General features: G+C 45.9%; 1 protein-coding gene across 3 annotated transcripts in view; it reads left to right on the top strand.

The window, feature by feature from the left end:
* Nucleotides 1-26,301, top strand: part of ACTN1 (actinin alpha 1) — a 94,791-nt gene that overhangs the window by 31,019 nt on the left and 37,471 nt on the right. For all 3 annotated transcript variants that reach the window (XM_082059309.1, XM_082059310.1, XM_082059308.1), the window contains exons 2-3: nucleotides 11,426-11,540; nucleotides 16,792-16,911. In XM_082059309.1, coding sequence (XP_081915435.1) covers nucleotides 11,426-11,540; nucleotides 16,792-16,911 — 235 coding nt within the window. The remainder of the gene's footprint in view (nucleotides 1-11,425; nucleotides 11,541-16,791; nucleotides 16,912-26,301) is intronic.

Raw genomic sequence — 26,301 nt, 5'->3', positions numbered from 1 at the left:
AGTACTTGAGGCTCAGTTCTGTATTTTGCCCTTTAGAAGACATTTACTAGTCATGTGGGTTAGTGGTGGGACTCTTTTTGCAGTGTCTTTATGTAAACATTGACTATCTTGCCAACACCCAGATGAGTTAAATCCTTTTATCCAACAATAGATATGACATTTCCTAACTCTGACATTTCATTTCACTCCAGAATGGCTGATGGATCTCCCATACAGCTCCCACATTGCCTCTCAATTACCTTGTCTGAGTAATAGCAACATCCTTTTTTTTCTGACCAACATGAAGCAATCCAATTACACTCACCCAAACACCTGCAGCGATAATTTTTGTCACCTATCACTTATAAACATGCCCTTATGTTCTTGTCTCACTGGTAGCACTCCTTTCTTCACCTTGTTAAATATGAGGTACCTGTCTTTGTTTTCAAGGCCCCATGTCGCCTCTCCCATTCTTCTTGTCTTTCTGCCATGAGATGGCAGCTCTCACCTCTGTCAGCCCCTGATGCCAAATATCTGCTTATTACATTTTCAAACGTGTTTTCTTGCTCTTATTTGTGCTGTCTCTCTTACTTAGGAGTAATCTAGAGACAACCACAGTTTTGTTGTTTCCCCTCTAATTAGGTCGCCAGCACCAAGTGTATGGATCAAGCTAGAGCAAATTGCGCTGTGGCAGTGGGATGTAGCTTTTTAAGAACAAGGTGATTGCACCAAACATTAGAGAGCGTGAGGAGATGAGTCCTGTGGTATTGCAAAGGAGGCTACTGTTCAGATGTGGTTATGTAGCTTGTAGGAACTGTGAACTGTTTGTAGCTTTTTTCCAAATAAGGTCAATCTCTTTTTTGGATTAAATCTCTTTAGTTTACTATGATCTTGGTAAAGAATGTGACAAGGTAGGTTGTAGGTGTGTTGAGACCACTGCCAAGCACCCTGACTAATGTTGCCTCGTTGATCTGAAATGTGCTGTCTCCACCATCATCTCTGAGTCTCCCATTGAAGGTGCTTTGGAGCACAGAGCAGCTTTTCACCCTGTGTCTGTGTAGTTTCTAGCACAGTAAGGTCCCTTCCACTCTTCATGGCCCTTACTTCTGTGGTAGTATGGATACATCACAGTCATCTTGTCCCAGGAGCTATTTTCTTTATTTTGGAAAATCCCACATCAAGTGAATGGTCTTAACAATTTAAGACCTTGTTCAAAAGGAGAATCATCTTGAGCTGACGGTGATGCATTTCACAGCTAAAAATGAGCATGAGAACTGAGCGTTGACAGCACATTAAGTCAGGGACAGTGATAATGACTGAGGGGACATCATAAAAGTCTTATTTTCTTCCTGTACATTTTAGCTAAGAGTTTGTGTCACCAGTGATGGGAGCGAAGCCCCAGTACATCCATGCCATGTAGCCCTCAGCTCTGTTGGGTACAGGTGTCCTTCCTAATTATGTGCTCTTAGGGAGCTCTCAGGTTCATGCCAAATACTGCCAAACACTGCTTTGGAGTCTCTTTCTCGCTAGAAATGCAGCTATAGGTTGTTTTAGCTGGGACAATTGCCATCATCCCTTAGAACACCAGATTATTTCAATTTTTTTTCTGCCTTCCAGAGCTCCAGAGTCACTGAAGTTCTGCAGCCTGAAAAGCCCAGAGCAATGCTTTGTCCTAATTTTGCAGCATCCATACAGAACAGTGGGCAAATACATTAAGTTGTTTCAATTATTCAACCTGTATTTAGAAAGCCTGGATAAATGAAGCTGTAATTTCCTCTTCCTCCTTTCCCCTTCATCAGCAAAGTAAACAGCTGAGGAGTAGCCACAGGAAAAAGCAGCACCTGTGGATCCTCCCAGGAAGCCAGAAGCAGCAGCCCCTCCGGGCAGCAGCATGCAAGGTTGACACAAAGGCTCTGGGTAGTCCCAAATGTCTCTGAACCTCCACTGCAGAAAGGCCTTCAGCCAGATCAGCTCCTGCACTGCCAGCTTTGTGGACTTAGTATGACCTGGTAGCCCCATGAGAGCAGAAGCACAAGATAAATCTTTAGCACAGCAGTTATGTTTACATTTGTCTGTTGAGCAATGTGAGTCTGCTGGAGTGAGGGCACTTCCCTGGCCTGTTTCCAGTTGAAAGAAGTTCCAGACAAACCATGGATCTGCATGTCATGGTTCATGTTATGGTGCCAGGTGTGCACTGCCTTTCCCCTCCAGCCTTTTCCTGAGGCTGAGTGGTCGCATCTCACCTTGACCTCAGTACTGGGTCTGCATAAACCCTCTGGGAGAGTTTGACTGGGCGGTGGGATGTGAGGTGCAGGGCTGCCATCAGAGACATGAAGGTTTTCGTCCTGGTGTCCTGGCCCAGTCCTGAGTTGGAGTTCAGCCTCCACGAATCATAGAGTCCTGCTTTCAGTGGTTTGTTGCCACTTGTCAGTCCATAAATAGTGGCGCCCTCATGCTCAGTAAAATGATTTCTTCCAGCATATCTTCAAATGCTATGCAGCATTTAGGAAGCTCAGCATATAAAGTACAGAGAGAAGTCCTGTTTAGTTTTTGTTATGGGAGCGCTTGAAGCAAGCTGACATTTATGAGCTGATTTCGTAAGAAAGAGAAAAGCATAATGAAGAGTCTTGCTAGTCTGAGCTTCACAGTAAACTCTGAAAGAGCACACTTCTAGCCAGTTGATCTCCTTGTACAGTCTTTTTTGCACGTCTGAAGACCTCTTGTAAGTTCCTAGCCATTAGTGCTCCCTGGTAACTGGGATAAGGAGAGCTTGTACTTTACTGATCGGAAATGCCAGTTGACTGACGGATTTAGTGGTCACTAGCTTTCAAATGCCAGGAGCAGATTCTTCCTAAAATGGTGCAGCTCAGTAGCAGAAATGGAGATAAAGGCTCCAGAGGTACAAATGTAGAGAAAAACAAATATTTACCCTGTGTTGGACGGGAAGAGATTTCTGCCCTTGCCACTTTAGCTTGTTGTTAGCTAATAAAAGAGATTGTTCTGACTCCAAAGCAGTTAATACCATGCCAGTGGAAAAACAGTTTGGAAGGGACTCTGGCTCTTTCTTTTTTTGTCCTGTCTTCCAGGAGAGCAGAATTAAACATTTTACAAGACACAGAGAACTGTATTCCACTGAGCAAAAATAAAAACTCCTACACTGAATTTACTTGCACTACTTGCAAGTGATATGCTGATTCATTGCCATCGTCCAAAAGGATTAACTGGTCGTTAGGAGGGTTTATTTTCCCTGTGCAATGGTCCCTAGCTCCACTGGACAAGGAGAGGCTTTGGTGGTGAACTTCACATTCACAGTGAGGTCCAGCCTGGCTTATGCAGTTACGGTCAGGGCTGGGGCTATTTCTGCTGCAATGTTGTTCTCATCCTGAGCTGCAGGGACAGGTTTCGGGAAGCGGCTAAGCAGCCATGACTGAGCTCTGTGTTTCCAAGTTACAGGGGCTGTGCCCTGGAGTTGTGAAATGTGAGTAAACTTGTGATTCTCCTTTTCACCCTCAGTAATTCCTTACATCGCCACCAAATGGTGCTTTGGGTGGATGCTCGTAACACACAGTTCAGTGTAATGATACCTCCCGTTGTCAGGACATAGTACCTCAGAAATAGCGTGGGCTGTATTTTTTTTTTCTTTCAGCCATGCTTGGAACTCAGTGGCTGCAATTAAACCAGAACAGGGCATTACCACTGATGCCAGTGAAACTAAACTCCTTTTGTGGAGGTGGTGAAACAGTGCTGCTGGCGTCTGCAATGATCCTTCTGAATATCCATTTAATTCCTTCAGCCTTTCTAAGATAATTGGCCAACTCCATTGGAAAGCAAAGCTCTTCATTGTGCAGTGTTGGTCTCTTTGACCATCATACCTTAATTCTTCAGAGATCAGCTGCTGATAATGTAATTCTTCAACACAAACCAAGGTCTTTGAACCACCCCCGTGTCCTGAAGAATGGACTTGGAGAGTAAATGCTGTAAAGGTTTATCAAATGCCTTTCTTCTTTTGAAAATTGTTAGGTGGCTTCAAATGCGAAGTGACATGCAGTGGAGGTATTTCAGGTTAGAAAATGAAATTGGAGGGTGTGGCAAATGGTGGCTGATCTCTTAATCCAAGTGCAAGCCAAAGGCACTTTGAGTGACTCCCTGGACTTGCAATGAGCTTTGTTTAGAGAATCTCCAAGCTCTAGAGCTCCTCTACGGGGAGAGGGCAGCCATTTGTGAGTATTTTGGGGCACCCAGGTACACCAAGGAGTAAACCAAGAGGGGTAGTATGCAGAGGTGAGGTCTGTGGGGCTGCACTTCCTCCATTGCACAAATACATATGTGTAAAAAAGGTTCTGTCTCTTGCAGCCTGTGGCCACAGAAACTATTCAGTGGGCCAGGAGACTGTGTTTTGGCTTATTTGATCACAGCTGTAGTTCATGAAGGACCCTTTCAACACCTAGCTTTCTTCACTAGGTTTGTTGGTGTGATCTGTCGCATACTGCCATGGCCTTTCTTGTGCCATGGTGTTGACAGGATCCAGGATTACTTTGTAATTACTCCCTACTTAACTGAGCACCTTCTTGTCAGCTTATACCACAGCATTGGGCAGGCAAAAATATTGCAACCAAGCATCTTTTGAGTCTGTGAGTGCGAGGAAGGTGACAAGCGGCCACCCACGAGACCCCAGCAATTCTTCCAAGTGCTTTAAGTGTGAAAGGAGGATTCAGAGATCAGGGTGCCACAGAAACTGTCAGAGAATACTACCACTAGTTAGGAGAAAATTGCATGAGAATCTGAGGGTTAATGCTGGTAATGAATTAGTGCTGAGTGCAGGGAAACTTGGACTGGGTTGTTGAGATTTGTTTCATGGCCTGCTCAGCCTTTCAGTCCAAAAACTTTTGATTAATAAGCTAATGATGGCCTAGTCTGTTAAAAGAGCAAGTGAGAGAGACTTGTAGTGACTGTGGGCTGGCATCCTCATTACTAGATACAGTATATTCAGCTCCCAGACTACCAAGGTAGAAAGGATCTCATTTAGGGGCAGTTGTAACTGCTTTATTAGTAATTCTGTTGCTTTAAAAAGCCATATGTGCAGCAGTTTTCTGTCTACTCTTAGTAAGCTATTAGTTGTTGTTAGCTGAGTGCCCTAGTTGTTGTTCCAGATAATTTGATTTAAATAAAATCCCTTGCAGCATGGAATCTGCTGTAGAATTTGTTGCAAGAATTAGCAGATCTGTCTCAGCAGTCTGCAATGTATTGTGGTGTAGGAAGCAAGCGCCACAGAGAGTTTTCTCTCCGGCCAGGCAGGGAATGCAGCCTGGCTGTGCAGTCAGCAGCCCAGGTGCACTCCTGAACACACAACTAGCAGAAGAGCAGGACTTGCAGCTGGGTAAATTGATTCTGTTTTCCAGCTGTGCATGATGTATTATTTGAATATCCTGCTTGCTTTTCTGGTGAATGGAAAGGCGACTCCTCCTGTCCTTTCCCCTACAACACTAGAAGAAAGCCTGGACTAGCACCCGAAGCTTTTGGCCTGTGCAAGACCTCACTTGGCAGAGCACATGTGCAGACAGCATAAAACTGTGCTGCTAGCCTGAGACTGGTGTGCTTAGCAGCTCCATCCCCTTCTTAACAGGAGCCAGACCTTTGTGGACACATCTGAACAGCAAAGCTGTGTTGAGATACTTTATTAAAATTCATCCCCCAGCATAAATGCAAGGAAGGAGGATGCCTTGGTGGCCATGAACACACTGCTTCTCTTTCGGTGCAGCGATGGTGTTCTGGCAAGGCAGTGCTCCAGTGAATTCTTTTTAAGGTTGCTTAAGCCAGACCTTTCTCCTGTCAGAAAGAAGGCAAACAGCACTGCTCTGGCTCAGTGACAGCCTTGCCAGGGCTGTTACACAAATATGGCAGTCTCTTGGCTGTGTCGGAAAGTTTACACTCGCCCTTGGAAAGCAGGGCTGCACGGAAGAGTGATTTAGCCAGGAGAGAAGAGCATCTGGAAAGGTCAGATAAAGCTGGAATGTCACTGTCGCAACCACAAAGAGATAAAATTGCCCATTTATTTTATTTAATATCTGTCATTTATGTGGTTGTGGCAACATTGACATTTACATTGCTAAAATTGCTCAGCGACTGAAGTGCCTTATGACTGTTTTCTTGCAGCGAAGAGCTCTCTAGATCTGCTCTCAGAAGTGTCATGGCACTGCTGCTTTCCAAGCAGAAACATTCTTTAAACTTAGAAATGTTGACTTACTGTCTTCCTTGCATTCCAGTAATGTTGCCTGAGCCACTTTGGTACCAGAAAGGTACTGAATTAGGAAAGGACAGCTTGAAGAAATTAATGGCTTTCAGGAACAAAAGCAAAAGTTTGGGAAGTGCAAAGAGTACCAGAGAGTGTGTGTGTGTGGATGCATGTGTGATACAGGGAAAACCAAAGGTGGGTTTTTGCAGTTGGCAGGACTGGGAGGTACCTGGAAGGAGCCAGCTGACCATGGTATCTAATTAGAGCTTTGGCTGCAGGACCTCCAGCAATCACCTGGCTGTTGTTTCTAGTTAACTCCATGCCTGGACAAGGGTTAATACGGTGAACTCTGAAGAAGCAGAGACTTTTCATGTTGTGTCAGAAAAAGGGTGTGTGTGGCTGTTAAAACAGGTACGCAGGTAGGCTTGTAGACGTTACCCAGCAGTAAACCTGCCTTGTATGTTGAAGCAGGGGAGCAGTTAGTAATATTTGCTTGCTTTCAGTAACATTCGTTATTCTCTTTATTATCTGACAGGTTATATTGTGGTAGAATATGAAGGTCTTATTGTTCATACAGCATCCAGCACACAAATAGCAAGAGTTGATCTCAGTGTCAGGGATCTTGTGGCTGAAGTGTTAAAAAAACAAAACAAAACAAAAAACTGCAAATCATAGCTAAATGGGAGCAGGGGGCTAGAGAGCAATGATGAGAAATGCATGCATGTACACGCAAATGCTCACATGCCCCTTGATCAGGCATCCTCCATTGTGAACACTGAGCAAGAGGCAGACCTGCAGGGGTGTCCTGGCGATCTGTTGTGTCCAAAAATGGAATTAAAAGTACAATATATGGAAGGATCCAAGGGCCAAGAAACACAGCTTCATTTGCACCTCTTGTGCAGTTACTGTAGAAAATTTATGAAGTGAGATTTGTATGAAGAAAATGCAGTTGATGGTGTGTCTTTGTGCTATTATTTAACAGTAAGTGGTTTTCCAGCTTTGTAAAATTTCCGTAAGCCTAAAGATTAACAGAGTATTTGTTTCCTCATCTTTGGGACAGGGAGGTGGAGGTAAGCAGGAGAATACTCTCCAGGCTTCTGCATCTGCAGGCAGCAAGGAGGCACATCTGCTGCCTCAGAGCAGTGGTTTGAGCTCATGGCTGAGGAGATGGTGCTTCCCACCTGGCAGTGCATTTCTGCCCTCTGAAATGGGGTGTGCTTCGCATCACTCCAGCAAACACAGATGGTTTTTGTGTTTTGTTCCTTTTTTTGGGTGGTTGTTATTGTTGTGTGCTTTGTTGTTTTTTTGTTTTGGTTTGTTTTGGTTTTTTGTGTTTTTTTTTTTTTTTTTTTTGGTCTGGCAGCTCCCAGGCCCAGATCTGTGCCAGAAAGATGGCTGGCTGCTCTCAGCAGCCCCTTCCACTTTCAGAAGCTTGTTTGCTGTGACAGGCAGCACAGCAGGGCTCAGCGGCCGCCCTGACGTGATTGTCACCGCTACCGGTGACTCAGGGCGTGGGGAGGAGCGGCTGCGTCGCCCGGAAGGTGGATGGGGCGTGTGGGTGGTTTCAGTAGGTTTCCTAGAATAACAAAAAAGATCCTGTACAGATGCATGAAGCCAAGTCAGTAAAAATGGCTCCAAATAAGACTGCCAGGATTGTAAGAGCCAGCAGACAGCAAAAGTTTCAGCTCTCCCTTGTTCTCTTAGTCTTCCCCTCTTTTCTACCACATTTCTCCAGCCTTCTCATATCTATCAAATCTCCTTCCAATTTACTACTTTTAAGTAAGAAGATATTTTATTCCTGTGCAGTATATACAGCAGATGCAACACAAAGCTGTTTCCTGATTATTCTGCTGTGATGGATGTTGCTCTGGGTTGGTCTGTGGAGAATATAGTTTATGAATCTCACCACAATTATTAAAAGCATTCATAATCCTGCTCTCTTGTAAAATGGCCTGATGCATCCACACTGGGCTGCTGGCTGTTGCTGTTCCCATGCACTGTTGTGCTGCATATGACATTGTGTTTACTGGAGTTCGTGTGAGACCCGAAGGGTGCCTTGACAAAATGTCTGCACATCTGGGAGTTGTCTCATGGGAACTGCATGTGCTCTGTCTGTCAACCCTTCATGGTATATGTCCTTGGGCAGCTGGGGTGTCAGCTCTGCCACTGATGACTAGTGGCAGCATTTTGCAGAATTGTCTCACTTCAGTGTGTCTGGGGCCATGATGTGGTGGAGATTGCTCCAGCAGAGAAGTTCAGTTGCTGGCTCTAGGACTTACTTTTCCACCAAGCCCTAGGTGACTCTTGCAGTAATAAAAATACTCTCACTGATCTGGTTATCCTGCCAGACTTTATAATAATGCAGAGTTTAGAAGATTTATGGTTTGCTTTTAATTTAGTCTGTGTTTCTTAGAAATGTAGACCCAGTAACCTTCTTCTGTCTTCAAAATGTGCGAAGAGATGCCCAGTGAAGCTGTACCAGGATTATTTGTGATTTAAAGCACAACTTTCTGCTCTGCTTCGGGCTGATGGGAAAAAAACTGAAATGGCTTTAGAGAAGTCATACAAGAAATAAAAGTGTGGCCTGTGAGTTAGATCTCAAGCTTCCTACTCAGTTCAACATGGGTTTTGTAACATGACCCAGGGCCAGTCACTTGCTCTAGGTATCTTTCTGCTTTCCAAATACAAGGAGATTTATGGGCATCCACAACCTTCCTGACATAACTTGCTCTCATACTTAGATATGTGGTGATGATGATGTAGCTTTTGAAAGCATCTTGGCTCTCATTTGCCCCTCTGAAGGAGTGAAGGAGCCTGGCTGCAAAAGGGAGCCAAATAAATGAACCTCTTCTCACATAATACAGTGCAAGCAGTGGAATGAAGTAGTGCAAAAGGATGTACTTCAGGATACGAGGCCCATTTTCTAATAAAACCCCTCTAATTTGAAAAAAATCTCACTTATATTCCTCAGGGGAATAACAATAAAAAGCAATAAAAGGTGCTTAATGACTTACTCTTTTTTTTAAAGCTTCCAAATCTGGAAGGAAACCAGGCCATCTTGAAAAGAAGAGATCCCAGACTTTCACAATACATGCATCCGTCCAGGGGCTATTGCCATGAAAGTATTTGCAGCTGCACTGTTATCCTGCTCCATCCCACAGCCCTGGCAGAGCGCAAGGCCAGAGTGCAGCAGTGGGAAGCTCAGCAGCTGTTGAGCAATGCTTTCTCCAAGGAAAGGTTCTGCTGTGCTATTTGCAGTCATTTAAGCACAAATGCGAGCAGGTTAGTAGAGGAAGAAAGCCCAGCTTCCAGATAAAAAAAACAAGCCCTGATGCTCTTTGTCGTTTGAAGTAATTTTTCTTTTGAAGTCTTGCACATGGTGTAAGCAGTGGTGGAGCATTTCTAAATTTTTGGCATGCTGTGCTTCAATATCAGCTTAGTCCTCTCTGCTATGGTTCCCCAACAGCCTCTGGTGGCATGATTGCTGTGGTCCACTCCACCCTTCTGCTTGGCCCTCATATGCCAAATTTTCTCTTGCAGAGGCCTGTTAAGACTCTGCTGAACTGCCTCCAAGCACTAGCTGAGCAGAAGACCAGCCTTACCAAAGAAAGTAAACAGTGCTTTGCTGGGTCAGTGAGTTGAATTGGCTCTGGGAGGACACCTGGGAGAGGGAGGGAAGAAAGTCCTCCTTCCTTTGTGGAAGTGCTGAGCTTTTAGAGCTGCTCATTTTCTGAGTTACCTCACCCTTTTATTTAAGGAGTGATTGAGGGGTTATCAGTTTCTACAAAGGAAAGAGTTTACTTGGTGTCCTATTCAAACACTTTGAAATGCATTCATTAGCACTTGGACGAACTTGTACACCTTCAAAGAACTAGTTGCTACCGTTTACTCTTCAAACAATATTTTTGTGTCAAACAGCTTCTGCACCTCCAGGTTGGGCTCTCTGATTCACCTATTTAATACCATGCCACACCGAGGTGTTCTATGTTTCCTTCTTGTATTTTCACTATTTAATGGTAGCACTCTTTCAGATCCATTTACATGGTGCTCTTTTGAGATAATCCCTAGTAGCACATCTGTTGGATGACATGGTCTCTTCCCTGTCAGTGCCCCACAGGCCCATTGTTCAGAACATGGTCTGACAGATTGCAACCACAGAAAATGTGTCTTGTCATCAGTTGTGGTGAAATTCATTTCTCTCATATAAGAGATCCTCCTATCCTCACCACTTGAGGTCAGAAGGCGTTTCCAAAAAGAGTTTTGTTTAGCCTGAATGCCACTGGCTATGTTGTATTTTGGACCTCGATCCTTCCTGCACTTCAAACTCACATTATCACTCTAGTGGTGATGTATAATATCGCTAGTTACGGAGTGGCTGTGATGTCTACCATTGAGGTGGCTGCAATGATCCTTCTGCCCGAGGCTCTCAAATATTGGGAATTTGTGACTGTGCTGGACAGTAGTATTGCTAAGTAATGCTTAACTTTTATCCTTTCTAGGACCTGCACTTCTCCTGAGACAGGTGATAGCATCATTATTCAGAAAGTGTTTACTCCTCCACATTAGGGGATAGGAAAGGTGGGACAGTCACTGAGGGGAGGGAGCTCTGCAGGACAGACACTACTGGGCTGTGGTTTGTGTGGCTGAGAAGCTCAGCATGCTATCTCTCTGTGTCTAAGGGCTGCAGTGTTTGCTGAGGATGGAGTAGCCAAGAGGCAGTTGGCTGTAAAAAAAAAAAAAAAAAAAAAGTTTGTCTTTTGTTTTTTTTCCCTCAAGCACCTGCATGGAAATTTGGAATGCTGTTTTCTGTTCTCCTTCATACTATGTTAAGATGTATTGTCTAATACTGGAGTCCCTAGCAATCTGAGCACTTAGCATGCCTTAAAATCAGTTTCGGGGTATTCTAAACCAAACACAAATTGTAGCGGCCTCTCCAGAAAATCAGACATGCTGGAACCATGAAGTGACTTTCTTTCTCAGACTCCTTCTGTCATGGGAACACCCTGCAACTTCTTTGGATATTTAGGTACATATTTAGATACTAATACTTGTACTCTACAAGGACAGCGGGTGGAAAGATGATAACCTAACCAGGACTGGAATCTCTGTCATGGTACCCTGCAGCACTGCTTTGGTTCTGAACTGATGTTTGGCTTCTGGGAAGATTACTGACTTTTTTTTTTTTTTTTTTTTTTCTTCCTTTCTGTGTTTTAGACATTTACAGCATGGTGTAATTCTCACCTCCGCAAGGCTGGGACACAGATTGAGAACATAGAGGAAGATTTCAGGGATGGTCTTAAACTCATGTTACTTCTGGAAGTCATTTCAGGTGAGAGAGGTTCTGTGTGGTGCTCTCAAGTGTCCTGAGCATCTCTGTTCTGAAATCTGTCCTCCTCCTTTCCCACAGAATAGAGACAGCAAGGGCTGTAATGCTGCCGTTTTTTCTGGAATATAAGAACAGCTGCTTTCTGATTCAGAACCAATTTCTCCCTAACGAATATCTTGTCTCCAGCAGTGACCATTAATTTGCTTTTGGAATGTACTCTGAGCCTCATGGCCTGTGCAGGCTGCCCATTGCATTCCTGCTCCTGCCTCTCTGCTTTCCTCTGCCCGTCAGGAACGCGCAGCCTCCTGTGAAGGCTCAGGCAACAGCTCTTACTGCTTGGCGGGGCTGACGAAGCGGCTCGGGGAAAGAGTGTGGGAATGCTGCACTGGCAAATCATACCAAAGCCACATGACAGTGGGATTAGGATAAAAGTTATTGGAAGACAGAAGTCAAACCAGTAAATCTTTTGTGTCGTTCAGTTTCAGCTGTGGCTGAAGTTTTTCCATTCTAGTTTCAATCCAAGTTCAGCACTCAAGCCTTCAGTGAAAAAAAAAATTCCAAGGATAAGCAAAATCCCAGAAAACACAGTCTGAAATAAAAACAGTGACAGGAACAAGTTAGGTCAGATTTGTTTTCACTCCCATCACAGATGTCCCACTACTTGACAGATATTTCCCAGGGATTATTTTGTATAAGCAGTAATCTCTGTTGGTGTGCAGATGAAATAAATACCTTAGTGTAAAGTATGGTGTGAGGCATCAAGGGGGGATAAGGCTGTCTGTATGAAATGGGTTGAATGCTCACAGGCTTTGTTTTTGTGACTTTTGAGCTAGTAATAGTAGCTCAGTGACTTCCACTCCTGACCTTCTTGGTACATTTTCCAATACAATTGCCATGATAGAAGCACTCAGACTGCCTTTCCTCTGCCCCTTCCTTCCTTTCTTTCCCTTTGCCAGCTCCTGCAAAGATGCTATCAGTGTACGTGCTTTTTAGAATTTATGAATATAGGATAAAACCTCAGGGCTTTTGCCCCTGCTGGTGGTTTGGAGGAATCAGAGTTCAAAATATTATCAGAGCTTTGCAGCACACACATTGCTTCTGCAGTGCCTGTAAGAAACAAGGTAGCAGAGTCCTATTAGTTTATTTTCTGTATTTATGTTCCCTTGCAGAGGAAGGACTGCAGCAGGGAAGCTCAGGCAGTTGCGCTTAGATGGCTTGATTTCTAATCACTGAATGGGAGACAGGGGAGAGAAGCATGAACAGGGGAGGGTAGATGAGGCTTGGAGCTAAAGCAGGGGGTCTTCTATCTGCTTAATTTCCTTGCCTCAACTCCCATTCTTCCTTTCCTGTTGTCCCTTTGGGAGCCTACCAGCAGGGCCTGTCAGACCCACCTGTTTGGGAAGGAGCTAATGGCTTCCAAGTGCACTCACTGGTGGTGTGGGCACAGCATTTCCCCACGTGCTGCAGAGCAGCTCTGTGCCTGCAGCCTGCTGAGAGGTGACCAGCGGGCAAAGGCATGGGGAGCAGCTGTGGGCTGCATCCCACCGGAGGCCATGGTCCTTCACACACAAAGGACTGAACACCCATTCCTTAGAGCCAGCAGAAGCTTGAAGTGCAGTTCTCCTAGGTACAGCAGAAAAAGAGGAGAAATTAAGCACAGTTGGTTTTTTAACCGTTTTACTTCCATCATTGGTGGCTTCATTTCCAGTTGTGAATCGTGCTGCTCTCATAGAGCCTCCTTCCAGCTGCTGGCCCCCTAGTAGTCCCTTTGGCCCATAGCTGGGGAAGCAGCAACCCAGCCTGAGAGCAGCATGGGGGTAAAGGAGTCTCCTGCTGGTTGGAAAGGGCTCGCCTGTGTGTTCCTGCCATGGTTCCCACTGATCACATGCCAAAAGGGTGAGTCTCTGGATGGCTCTTAGCCCTCCAGTTCCAGTATCTGGCCTTTTCTTTCAGCTCTTGGTTCACTCCATACCTTCCTATATTTTGGGGGACTGCGGAGCTGCTGATGGGAATTTGGCGTGGGCAGGATTGCTCTGTGGCAGGCTGATCTTTTCATCTAGCCCAGAGAGTGATGGCCATAAGACTTCGGCTGTTAGAGCACTGGGCTGGCCTGGCCAAGAGCCATATGGAGCCAAGCACCTCCTTTGCCTGCCCCTCTGGCCAGGGTGTGTGGGAATGAGGGTGTGCTCAGCAGAGGGAATGAGGTCTCCCTCTGCTGCAGCACTGTGCTGCTGTGGGAGGAAGGATGAGCCTCCATCAGGGGAGCTGCTGGAGATCCTAGGATGGGAGAGGGACTGTGCTGCTGTGTCTGTGGGAGACCAGTTTCAGGGCAGACCCTCCCATGTGTCCTAGGGACACACCGCTGTCAGGCAGCTAGGGCAGTTAGGAAGCAGTTTTCCCATCTGATGCCACTTCCCAAAGTATGGGAAGCAGTGATGTTCTGCTAGCGGAGAGCATCTCAGTTTTACGCAGCCTGGTACCTTTTGGTGGAAAGCTCTGCTGCTGACAGGTCCCCTCCCAGCTCAGCCAGAGCCACCCCGGTCCTGCAGCCCCTGTGCAGCTGGGAAACTCTAGAGACAGTCCTGGGACTTCCTCGTTGCGAGTCCTCTCCCGTTGGCCTTTGTGGTGGGAAGTAACAGTTGAGGGCCCTCCCTAGATATTGCCCCAGAAGATACACTTTCCTTCTTCACCAGGTGCATTTCCTTCCCTGCCACAGCCATTTCAGAAATAATGCTACAAGACTGAAAAAGACTAAGCTCATGTTTAGTACTTTTAAAATAAAGTTATAAGGCACTCCCCCCCCAAACAGAAGGAATGACTAATTGAACTTTTTCCTAAACAAATTTGCTGTAAACAACTTCTGTGCCAAGACTTCCTTGCATTGTTTGGCTTTTAAAGTACAGCCCTGGGCTAGTACATGAGAACCAGAGAATGGAAGTGAGTAGACCATTTTCATTGTCTCATCTGGGAGCAGAACTGAAAAATAAAGCAATGATGCAAATAGCTGAAAGTAGAACATATTTCTAGCATGCTTCCCATTTAACAATCCACATCATTAATAATGTATGGCATGGAACCAGATGAAGCTTTTCTCTGGAAATTTGAATTTGTAATAAAGTCTGAGTCTGGAGGAAATAGCCATTGGGTTTGGGGACTTTTGAAGTAAAAAAACCCCAACCAAACAAAAAAATACACTAAAGCAAAAATCCTATGGTGGTATTTGAGAGAGGGAAACAGCAGTTTTGCAATCACCATCAACTGCTCCAGTATTGCGTTGCTGTCAGAGGGAACACTCCTGCTCTCCCCAGCCCCAGGGGAGGGCAACTCTCCCTTGAGTTGGTAATGCACATAATGTGGCCACAAGGTGAATTGGATCAGTTTGCTGTTCTAGGTGAAACCTAACCTCTTGTCCTTATTTTTCCTCTTGTAAGGCTAGCTTACAGTCACATAAGCTGAAGAAAATGGTTATTTTTTAGCTGGCTCAACCCATTTGTTGACATTTAGCAGCATAAGTCTGCTTAAGTCTTTTGTGGAACTATAAGCAAAGAATGTCATTGTGAAACTGTCACCAAAAATGCTTCCACTTTTATTTAGAATGACTAGCATTATCCAAATGGAAAAAGAAAGCAACGTACCATGACGTGTACTTGAGGCTTTATTACAGCAAAAGATTTTTTTTAATCCTAGGATGGAGGTAGTACCATAAATACAGCCTTTTACTTAAATTGTCAGACATCAGTGTTTCGTTTTGAAAGTGAATCTGTTTTTATCCTTAAGCTTGAGAGCTAATGACACCAGCCTACAGTAATCACTGAAACACTTTTAGAGGATTTTTCATTTCTAGACTTCTTTTCTTTATAAGCCATGTCTATGGTGATAATCTGTCTTTCTCCCTTTTAGCTTTTCCTCACACCTTTGTTGGGAAACAAGCTATCCAGTTTTAGTATGAAAGAGTTATTTTTAAAAGTACTTCTCTTTCTCAGCCTTAAGCCTCAAATAAAAGTTTTGAGTCAGCTCTCATTTAATTAAATATTCAGGTTCAAGATATAACCAGGGACTTTTGGAACTGAATAGGTCAGGTAAGTAATTACTTGCATAGACTTGCCCATTTGATCTCTTTTTAATTATTCCATTACTTTTTTTTCTTTCAAAGTGCAAAACTTGCTTGTATTTTCTTTGTTTATTTTTTGTATTCTGGAGCTTGTGGTCTGAAAGCAGCTGTTCTGCTCATTTTTTGGTGGTGTGTGTCAAAGGTAGTTCCTGATGTCCTGTCTAATTATATTTCTATCAGGTGTTCCTTTGAAAAGCCTACTTGTCTGTCCACGCTTTAATTTGCTTACTCTGTGTGTCAGGTTAGTGTTAGTAAATGTAGACTGTGAGTGTATTTACAGGCAGCCTATCAAGAAGGGCGTGACTGCACTTAATTCAACTCTTTCAAATAAATAAAGTCAAGAAAGTGCTTTTACAAATCTTCCAGCTTTGTTCCAGTCAGGACTCATTTCTATCAGAGATTTACCTGGTCTTACCTGGGAGCTGGGCTGCTTCCCTCTGTCCCCCTCATTATAAACATTTAAAATGCATACTACCATGTAAGAGATCATGGTATAGAGTTAGAAGTACATCAGACATAATGGAAAGGAGTTGAGATGGCAGTCCTTACAGTTATAAAGCCACTTGCCAAAGCAGCAGTTTAATTTCCTGATACAGGGACTTGTGTCCATTCAGTGCAGAGACTTAGAGAGGCAGGAGGTCTGTATCCTGGCTGTGGAAAAGGCAAGATACAAGATACCCTCGTGTTATTTGACTACAGGGGATTCCAAGAAGGAGAGATTTGTTTTGTAAATTGGATGTTGTAAATGCTGGAAAGGACCTCCTCACCTGTCTTCGTGGGGTTGGGAAGTTTGTGCTACTTCCAGGCCTTGTTGTCTGTGGTTAACAGTACTGCCTCAGTCAGTGTGGTTTTGAAGGACTTTTTCATCTCTGATATAAACCTCTTGTGGAAAGGACTCTGTGCCAACAGTTCCCCTGTTATTAAATTATCTGGGGTGCAGCAAAAATATGCTTCTCTGTCTGATTCTTTCTGGGGGTACTTAAGAGTGAGTGTGGCTGTCCTGCCTTTGTTGAGGAAGGAGGCAGGAAGATCTATCTTCCGTCTGGCTGAGCAGCAGGACCTACCAGCATGGGGAAACATCCACCAGGGAAGAAAGAATTCAAAACTGTTTTATAATACTTTTGTTTTCTCTTTTCTTCTTAGGTGAACGTTTGGCTAAGCCTGAAAGGGGCAAAATGCGAGTGCACAAAATATCTAACGTGAACAAGGCCTTGGATTTCATTGCTAGCAAAGGAGTCAAACTAGTATCTATTGGAGCAGAAGGTAAAGAAACCAGCTGACTTGTCTGGGCCCAGCCTGTGCTTTGCCATTGCCTTTCTCTCAAGGCTAGATGTCGTTTCCCTTTGCGCCTCCCTAGCCCTACCATGTCCTTGTAGAATAAGCTGTGGAGGAAAAGGGGGGAGGTATTAGGCCTTTACTCTGGATTTAAATCCCACCTTCACACCAAGATGCCAAATCTGATTCCCACTTGGGCTTATTGGTCAGATCCTCCTGCTTTTCTCCTGGTTCTCGTGAGTTAAGAAAAACATTGAGCAGTGGCAGGAACAGATTAATTGGGATGTTTCTTTCTCAAATGAAGAAAAATCTAAATTGAAGCACAGCAGCTGCTTGTATTTAGCTTGCTGCAGAGCTCTGGGAAAGATCCTCTGTTGCTGTAGGGCATCTCGTGGGTCAAAGCCAAGTGTAGTCCTGAGCACAGGTCAGAGACCCCAGAGCCTTCAATTTTCAGAGCTTCTAGGCTCCTTGTTGTGCACCCCAGAAAGCTGGGTGCTCTGCCTGGAAGCTGTGTGTTATCGTGTAGAGACCATTGTGGGCAGCACCAGGGGTGCCCTCAAGACAGACTTGCGGATCATGCAGACAGCAGGGGTTTGTGTAGCATTTTTGTCTTTTTAGCAAAAATGGGGGGTGTTTTACAGATATGTCACCCAAAACCCAGGAGGACTTGCAGGTTAGTAGGGTAGTTTGCTATTTTATAAACCATAACAACTTGTCATCTGGATTGTGTTTGTATGACACTTGTTTTCCTCTGCTCTGGACCTGTGTGTAAGTCCTGCCTATGGACTCATGTTGTCAGTGTTGCTGTGGCGACACTCTGCTTCTGTGGTATTTCTATATTTGTCTTTACAGTGACCACAGAAAATGAGGGAGGTTTGTTATCTCCATCTTACAGATGGAAATACATGGTTTCTCCAAGGAAACTCATGACAGAGCCAGGAAATGAGCACATGATACTGTCCTGGATGAGCATTCCTCCTCCAGGAGAGTTGTCGGGCTGCAGAGCCGAGCCCTGCCTGTTCTTAGCCCAGGAGGTCAGAGCACATTGGCATGGCATGTCATCCCCAGTTTTGGCATTTTAGGTGTGCTTTTAGGGACGTCTCTGGTCCGCTTGTTCTGTGTCAGATCAGGCAGAAGACCTCAGCTGCTGTGGGTGCTTATGTTTGCGTTGCTGAGACCTTTACCTCAACGTACTGCTTTAACTTTTTGAAGACCTTGAAACAATTCAAACTAGTGTCCAGGCACGTTGCAGACACTCCTTTGATTTGTTTGGTATTTAAGAGCAAAATACAAGAGGTGGATGGCTCAATTATGCTGATACTTTGCGTGCAAAACTTTTCTTCAGTTTTCTCAGCTTTTTCCACAGGAGCAACCTGAGTGTGTTGTTGGCCCTGAGTACAGTTTATGTACTACAAATGCATATCTAAGGTCATTTTGTGCCCTTACAAAAAAGACCGATGCATCCAGTGTCTGATGCAGTGGTCCATGTCTGTATGGGACCCTTTTCAAACTGGAAGCTGGACCTGGAGCCAGAGGTCTTCTGCCTTAAGACAGCTCCTGCTGTCATCTGGATCTTGGACAGACTTTTGGATCTTTCTGGGAGTCTAGAGCATGCTTAAAAACTATTTTCCCTACTATGTTCCTTTTTTTTTTTTTTTTCCTGGTTCTGATCTCCTTGGCACTAGTTTGCCTTTTCCTCTCCTTCCACTGGATTTTTCTTTTTTGATCTCTGTTCCTGAATCAGTGGTGACTGTACCCTCATAGCAATTAGAAATCATTTACAAGTAAAATGGTCTGTGACCAAAGATCTCCAGGGCCCAGTTATTCAGTATGGATTCATGACAGTTACCCTGTTCAGAAGTATGCTGTAAGTCGCCATTTTGTGACAGAAGCCATGGTCTGTGTTAGTGTAAACAGTGCTCCTGACCTCCCCTGCCCATGCAGCTGCATGGTGAACCCATATAGGTTTCTTTTTACTGCCAAAGGGTAGCACTGCATTAAAGTTTAGACCAAGGTTAGATGTGATTTTTATACAGAGTGCTTGGGCCTGTGCTGCGATGCCAGTTCAGGCCATGTAAGTGATCACACAGTGTGGGCTCCCCCACCCCAGCGCCTGCCCTGCACACAGACCCAGCCCAGGCCACTCTGGTTGTCACCAGGAAACATAACCTGCTGCAGGGGCTGCTGCCTATTCCATCCAGGTCCTTGGTGTAAAGTGAATTACGTATCAGCTATAAAAACTGACTTTTCCTTTGAACAGCACAACAGCAACTCAGTCCATGGAAGGGATTATAAGCCTTCCTGGAGCATGAATTTTAAGGGCTTTCAGACTTTAAGACGACATCATGCAGCAGCGAAGTGGAAGATAAAAGCCGGTGAGGTAGTCATAACACTGCACCAAGAAAATGAGGTGTACATGCCTCAGTCAGATTGGACTGATCTAGGAAGTTTTCCAGGTGTTTTTTCCCCCAGAAGAGAAAAACATGATCCCACACCAGCATGGTAGTACTGGCTGGAGTGTAGTGCACTCGTCACCTCGAGGTGGCTCGTCCCATCTGTGGGTGTCTGCTGAGCAGAAGGGTCCTGTGTGAAGGATCTGCAATGTAGCTGCAGTTCTCTGTATACATCAGACAAATTGCATTGGCCGTGTCCTTTCTTTTTTTTTTTTTGCTGGTTAAAAATAAGCTGCAGAAATAATCCCATGGGGTCTTTCAGGTTGGCTTTAAGCCTTGTTGAAAATTCATGCTTAATCAGTGTTAAAGCCAGCATCATCAAATAAAGATCCCTCTCTGCTGTTTACAAGCCAGACTCTGCAGCCGTGTCCCAGTGAACGAGAACCAGAGTTGAAGAGTATTTCCTACACTTGCATAAGTACAGGATGTATTCCACATCCACATTAAAAGGAGGATGTACTGAGCAAACAGAATAAGAAGTGAGGGTTAAGAGCTGCTTTTTACAGCTATATTTGCCTGTTAACAATTCAAGATGATTCTAAACGTCTTTGTTAGCCAGAGTCCATAGGATCAAAGCAGTTGTGCCATACAGCAGACCTGTGTAAATCTGGATCAAGGAAGTCTCGAGCCTGGTGCAGCTTCCAAATGGTTTTTCATCTGCTTTTAAACCTCACTGTCATTTGACACCTCAGGAGCCTTCTTTTGCTGTAATAGATTCCATACTGGTGTCAAATGCTCCTGGGATTTAACAGACTGAATAGGTCAGGTATGCGACCCAAAGAGTGTTTTATTTGCACCTCTAATCTGCCTAGAAATTTGCTGCTTTCTTAGACAGATGTGGTTCAGTTCAGCATAAGGATAACTTTGGATGAACTGATCCCTGGTGTCACTTGTGCAAGTGAAAGGAGAAATAAAGCTTAAAGATTTCAACAATTGCAGAAGTCCCATCTGAGCAAAACACCTAGTGAAGCACCAGGCAGAGCAAGCATACATTTTTCAGTGGAAAGAGGAAGGCCAGCAACTCCATGTTAGTGGGTGAAACATAGCATTATACTTATCCCTGTCTCCTGCCTGCTCACAGGGAGATGAGGTCTACACCCCCATCAACAGTGCCAGCCAACTGCCCTAAATCTGGCTGGACCATCATTAGTAACATGCTTCCTGAAGACAGGGGTGTGGATGCTCATCCTGCTTTATTTGGCTTTTGTTAGGATAAACAAAATGCAGAGCAGCCTTTATTTTATGTCACAATTGTTGCTCTGTCTCCAGTTCCCAGATGATAATGCTATCCTGCCGGTTGTTCATCCCCTGCAACTCCTTGTCTCCATGGAGTAAGCAGCAGCTGTATTCTCATGGGCAATTCAGAAGTAGCCAGAGGGAATCACAGTTTCTATAGCACTGATTTCTGCCCTAGCTTGGGTAGTTAGAAGCAGAAAGTACGCTTAACTGTTTTTGTGGTTTTTCGAAATGACTTCATGCATTTTAAAAACCACATTGATCTATCCAGCCAGTCTTGCACCTAAAGATTGAATATTTGTCAGGCCCTTAATTGACTGTCAAATAAATGGATGAGAGTACTGTGGATTTTGCATATTTTTTTCCTGGTATTTTGTACAATAATGGGAGCTCAGTGGAAGCATATTCACTGGTGCAAAAAATTTCCTTCCAGTGGATACAGATGCCTCATCAGCTTTAGCTAGCAACTCATCCACCCCCAAGTTGAATGTAAATCACAATAATAACATGTTCTTGCTGCCGCTGTTCAGACAACAGCTGCTGGTGTGGAGGACACACAGACAACACTCGCAGAGGTCCTGCCTAGGAAGAGCACTTGAAAAGCATAGTCAGGCAGTCTGATTATTAGCCTTTTAATATCTGAACTGCTCTCATATTACTGAGGCTTGCATATATCAGCAGGGAACAAACACAACGGCTTTATTAAGTGTTAGGTTCACAGTATCACAGTATCACAGTATGTTTGGGATTGGAAGGGACCTCAAAAGATCATCTAGTCCAATCCCCCTGCTGGAGCAGGAACACCTAGGTGAGGTCGCACAGGAACATGTCCAGGCGGGTTTTGAATCACAGAATCACAGAATCGACTGGGTTGGAAAAGACCTCAGAGATCATCGAGTCCAACCCTTGGTCCAACTCTAGTCCGTTTATTAGATCATGGCACTAAGTGCCATGTCCAATCTCAGTTTAAAAACCTCCAGGGACGGCGAGTCCACCACCTCCCTGGGCAGGCCATTCCAATGCCTGACCACTCTCTCTGTAAAGAATTTCTTTCTAATATCCAGCCTAAATTTCCCCTGGCAGAGTTTAAGCCCATGTCCCCTTGTCCTATTGCTAACTGCCTGGGAGAAGAGACCAATCCCCACCTGGCTATAACTTCCCTTCAGGTAGTTATAGAGAGTGATGAGGTCACCTCTAAGCCTCCTCTTCTCTAGACTAAACAACCCCAGCTCCCTCAGCCTCTCCCCATAGGTCTTATGCTCAAGTCCCTTCACCAGTCTTGTTGCTCTTCTCTGGACTCGTTCCAGCACTTCAATGTCTTTCCTGAACTGAGGGGCCCAGAACTGAACACAATACTCCAGGTGTGGCCTCACCAATGCAGAGTACAGGGGAAGGATCACTTCCCTTGTCCTGCTGACCACGCTATTTTTGATACAGGATGTCTCCAGAGAAGGAGACTCCACCACTTCCCTGGGCAGCCTGTTCCAGTGCTCTGTCACCCTTACTGAGAAGAAGTTTCTTCTCAAATTTAAGTGGAACCTCTTGTGTTCCAGCTTGATCCCATTACCCCTTGTCCTATCATTGTTTGCCACCGAGAAGAGCCTGGCTCCATCCCCATGGCACTCACCCTTTATATATTTATAAACATTAATAAGGTCCCCCCTTAGTCTCCTCTTCTCCAAACTAAAGAGACCCAGCTCTCTCAGCCTTTCTTCATAAGGGAGGTGCTCCACTCCCTTAATCATCTTCGTTGCCCTACGCTGGACCCTCTCCAGCAGTTCCCTGTCCTTCTTGAACTGAGGGGCCCAGAACTGGACACAATATTCCAGATGTGGTCTCACCAGGGTGAAGTAGAGGGGAAGGAGGACCTCTCTCGATCTACTAACCACCCCCCTTGTAATACACCCCAGGATGCCATTGGCCTTCCTGGCCACAAGGGCACAGTGCTGGCTCATGGTCATCCTGTTGTCCACCAGGACCCCCAGGTCCCTTTCCCCTACACTGCTCTCTAATATGTAATCTCCCAACCTATACTGGAACCTGGGGTTGTTCCTGCCCAGGTGCAGGACTCTACACTTGCCCTTGTTAAATTTCATTAGGTTATTCCCCGCCCAACTCTCCAGCCTGTCCAGGTCCCGCTGGATGGCAGCACAGCCCTCCGGCGTGTCAGCCACTCCTCCCAGCTTGGTGTCATCAGCAAACTTGCTGATAGTACACTCAATTCCCTCGTCCAAATCGTTAATGAATATATTGAATAATATTGGCCCCAGCACTGACCCCTGAGGCACTCCACTAGATACTGGCCTCCAACTAGACTCCGCACCATTGACTACCACTCTCTGGCTTCTCTCCCTAAGCCAGTTTGCAACCCACCTCACTACTCTATTGTCTAGACTACACCTCCTCAACTTAGCTGTGAGGATGCTGTGGGAGACTGTGTCAAAGGCTTTACTGAAGTCAAGGTAGACCACATCCACTGCTCTGCCATCATCCATCCACCTTGTTACATTCTCATAAAAGGCTATGAGGTTGGTCAAGCATGACCTACCCTGGTAAAGCCATGCTGACTGCCCCTAATAACCCTCTTATCCTTGATATGCCTTGAGATGGCACCAAGGATAAGCTGTTCCATTACTTTCCCAGGGACAGAGGTGAGGCTGACCGGTCTATAATTACCTGGGTCCTCCTTCTTGCCCTTTTTGAAGACTGGAGTGACATTTGCTTTCCTCCAATCCTCGGGCACCTCTCCCGTTTCCCAAGACTTAGCAAAGATGATGGAGAGCGGTCCAGCAATGACTTCAACCAGCTCCCTCAGCACCCGCGGATGCATCCCATCTGGACCTATGGATTTATGAATGTCCAGACTATTTAATTGCTCCCTAACCCAGTCCTCATCAACTAAAGCAAACTCCTCCATTGACCTGGCTTCATCCGGGGTCTCAGGGGTATGGGGCTCCCCAGGACAGCCTCCGGCAGAGTAGACAGAGACAAAGAAGGCATTCAGTAATTCTGCCTTCTCTGTATCTTCTGCCACCAGGGCACCCACCCCATTCATCAGTGGGCCTACATTGCCTCTGGTATTAGTTTTATCTGCTATGTATTTGAAAAAGTTCTTTTTGCTGTCCTTGACCCCTCTCGCCAGCTGTAATTCTAAGAAGGCCTTGGCTATCCTAGCTGCCTTCCTACATCCTCTAACAGCAGCCTTATATTCCTCCCAAGTGGCCAGCCCCTGCTTCCATGACCTGTAAACTCTCCTCTTCTGCTTAAGCATACCCAACAGATCCCTATTCAACCACGCAGGCCTCCTGGCTCCCTTCCTTGACTTCCTACGTGTGGGGATGCTCTGATCCTGAGCATGGAAGAAGCAATCTCTGAATGCCACCCAGCTATCTTGGGCCCCTTTTCCTTCAAGCAGTCTTGCCCATGGGATTTCCCCCAGCAATTGCTTGAAAAGGCCAAAGTTAGCCCTGCTGAAGTCCAGGGTTGCAATTCTACTTGCTATTCTGTTCCTGCCACACGAGATGCTGAACTCCACCATCTCGTGGTCACTGCAACCCAGGCAGCCCTCAACCTTTACTGCTTCGACCAGACCCTCCTTGTTAGTGAGGATGAGATCCAGCAGTGCACCTCTCCTAGTCGGCTCCTCCACCATCTGCATGAGGAAGTTATCATCAATGCACTGGAGGAGCCTCCTGGACTGTGGCTGGCTGGCTGAATGGTCCTTCCAGCAAACATCAGGGAAGTTAAAATCACCCACAACAACCAGGGCCTGTGACTGTGAGGCCACTCTCAGCTGCCCATAGAAGGCCTCATCAACTTCCTCAGCCTGATCTGGTGGCCTGTAACAGACACCCACAACAGTGTCAGCCCTGCCAGCCTGCCCCTTGATCCTGACCCATACACTCTCAACTCGCTCGTCATCCGCTCCTGGGCAGAATTTAGTACATTGTAGTTGCTCTCTCACATAGAGAGCAACTACACCACCACGCCTGGCTGGCCTGTCTTTCCTGAAAGGGGCATAGCCATCCATGACCACATTCCAGTCATGTGAACTGTCCCACCATGTTTCTGTAATTGCCACCAGATCATAATCTCCCGACCGAACATAGGATTCTAGCTCCTCCTGCTTATTCCCCATGCTGCGCGCATTGGTATACAGGCATTTCAGGGAGCGAGCAGAGCACACCAGTTTCTCCCTAGGGGCATAGGAGGCTACCCGGTCCTCATCAGTTTTAGAATGCAGCCCCACTGGGACAAGCCCAGCCACAACCCCATCCCCCTTCGAGCCTAGTTTAAAGCTCTCCAAATGAGCCCAGCTAATTCCTGCCCCAGCATCCTTTTGCCCCTGCGAGATAAACCTTTCCCACGTGACAGTGTCCGGACTGGTGTCTTATAAAACCAACCATTATCAAAAAATCCAAAGCCCTGCCTGTAGCACCAGTCTTGGAGCCAACCATTTAGAGACTGAATTTTCCTATTCCATCCCACATCATCACTTGAAGATGGAAGGAGTGAAGAGAGGATCACTTGAGCCCCTGAGTCTTTCACCATCCTTCCCAAGACCTTGAAATCATTCTTCATCCCCCTCAGACTACGGGAAGCAGCTTCCTCCCCATCTGTCTGGAAGACCAGCAGCGGGTAGTAGTCCGTCGGGTGCACCAGTTTGGGGAGCTCTCTAGCGATATCCTTGATCCGGGCTCCAGGTAGACTACAAACTTCTCTGTGATGAGGGTCAACTCTGCATATTGGGCCCTCTGTTCCTTTCAGAAGGGAATTTCCTATTACAATCACCCTTCTTTCTTTCTTATCAGAGGCAGTCTTAAGTTGTGAAGTCGACTGCCTCTTCCTACGTGATCTTGTGGGCAGGCTTGGCATCACCTCCTCACCTACCTCTTCTTCAAGATCCAGGGCCTCAAACCTATTACGGAGGGGCACCTGGGGAGACAAAGCAGGCAGGGAGGGGGGCTGCCCGCGACGCCGAACCGGAATACGCTTCCAACCCTCGTCGTCTTTTCGGTCCCCTACCTCTGCCTGAGAGCAACAAGGGTGGGGCCGTCTCAGGACTTCTGCCTCTGTCCGAGAGGGCAGGAGGTCCATCTCCTTTTGGGGGGTACCTCCCTGGGACCTTTCCAACTGGCACGTCAGGGTGTTACTCCACCAGTCGATCTCCCTTTCGCACTCCCTGATGGTCCTCAGTGTCTCAACCTCCTCCTTAAGTTTGACGACCATGTCGAGCAGATCTTGCACCTGCTCACACCTCACACAGGTGGAGTGCTGGCCTCCCTGCCCCGGCAGCAGCAGGCTCTGGCACTCCCTGCAGCCGGAGACCTGAACAGCCACCTTTCGGGACAGAACCTCAGTCTGTGTAGCTACAGTCTGTTTGAGGCAAGCTCTCCTTCTCGTGGCGACCATGGTCGTCAGCAGTCCGGGACGCTGGCAATAAGCTAGAGGGGCTGACAAGTAACAAGTGCTCTCTGCACCCTGCTGCACAAGCTACCACGCCCGCTGCTGCAGCACCGTGTGGGTGGGACTCACCCGCTACACAAGCTGGTTGCGCCTCCCTACACCAGGTGGGCAGCTTTGTAGCGTTACCTTCAACTTTTTAACAATTCCTGGGGAGTTTCTTTCTCTTCATCACCAGGAAGCAGAAGGCTTCATGCAAACCTGGTTTGCAACCACGTTTTTCACT

The sequence above is a fragment of the Streptopelia decaocto genome (genome assembly GCF_964273445.1).
Source record: "Streptopelia decaocto genome assembly, chromosome: 7".
Taxonomy (NCBI): domain Eukaryota; kingdom Metazoa; phylum Chordata; class Aves; order Columbiformes; family Columbidae; genus Streptopelia; species Streptopelia decaocto.
Note: the sequence above shows the minus strand (reverse complement) of the source record. Positions and strands in the feature narration are given on the sequence as shown.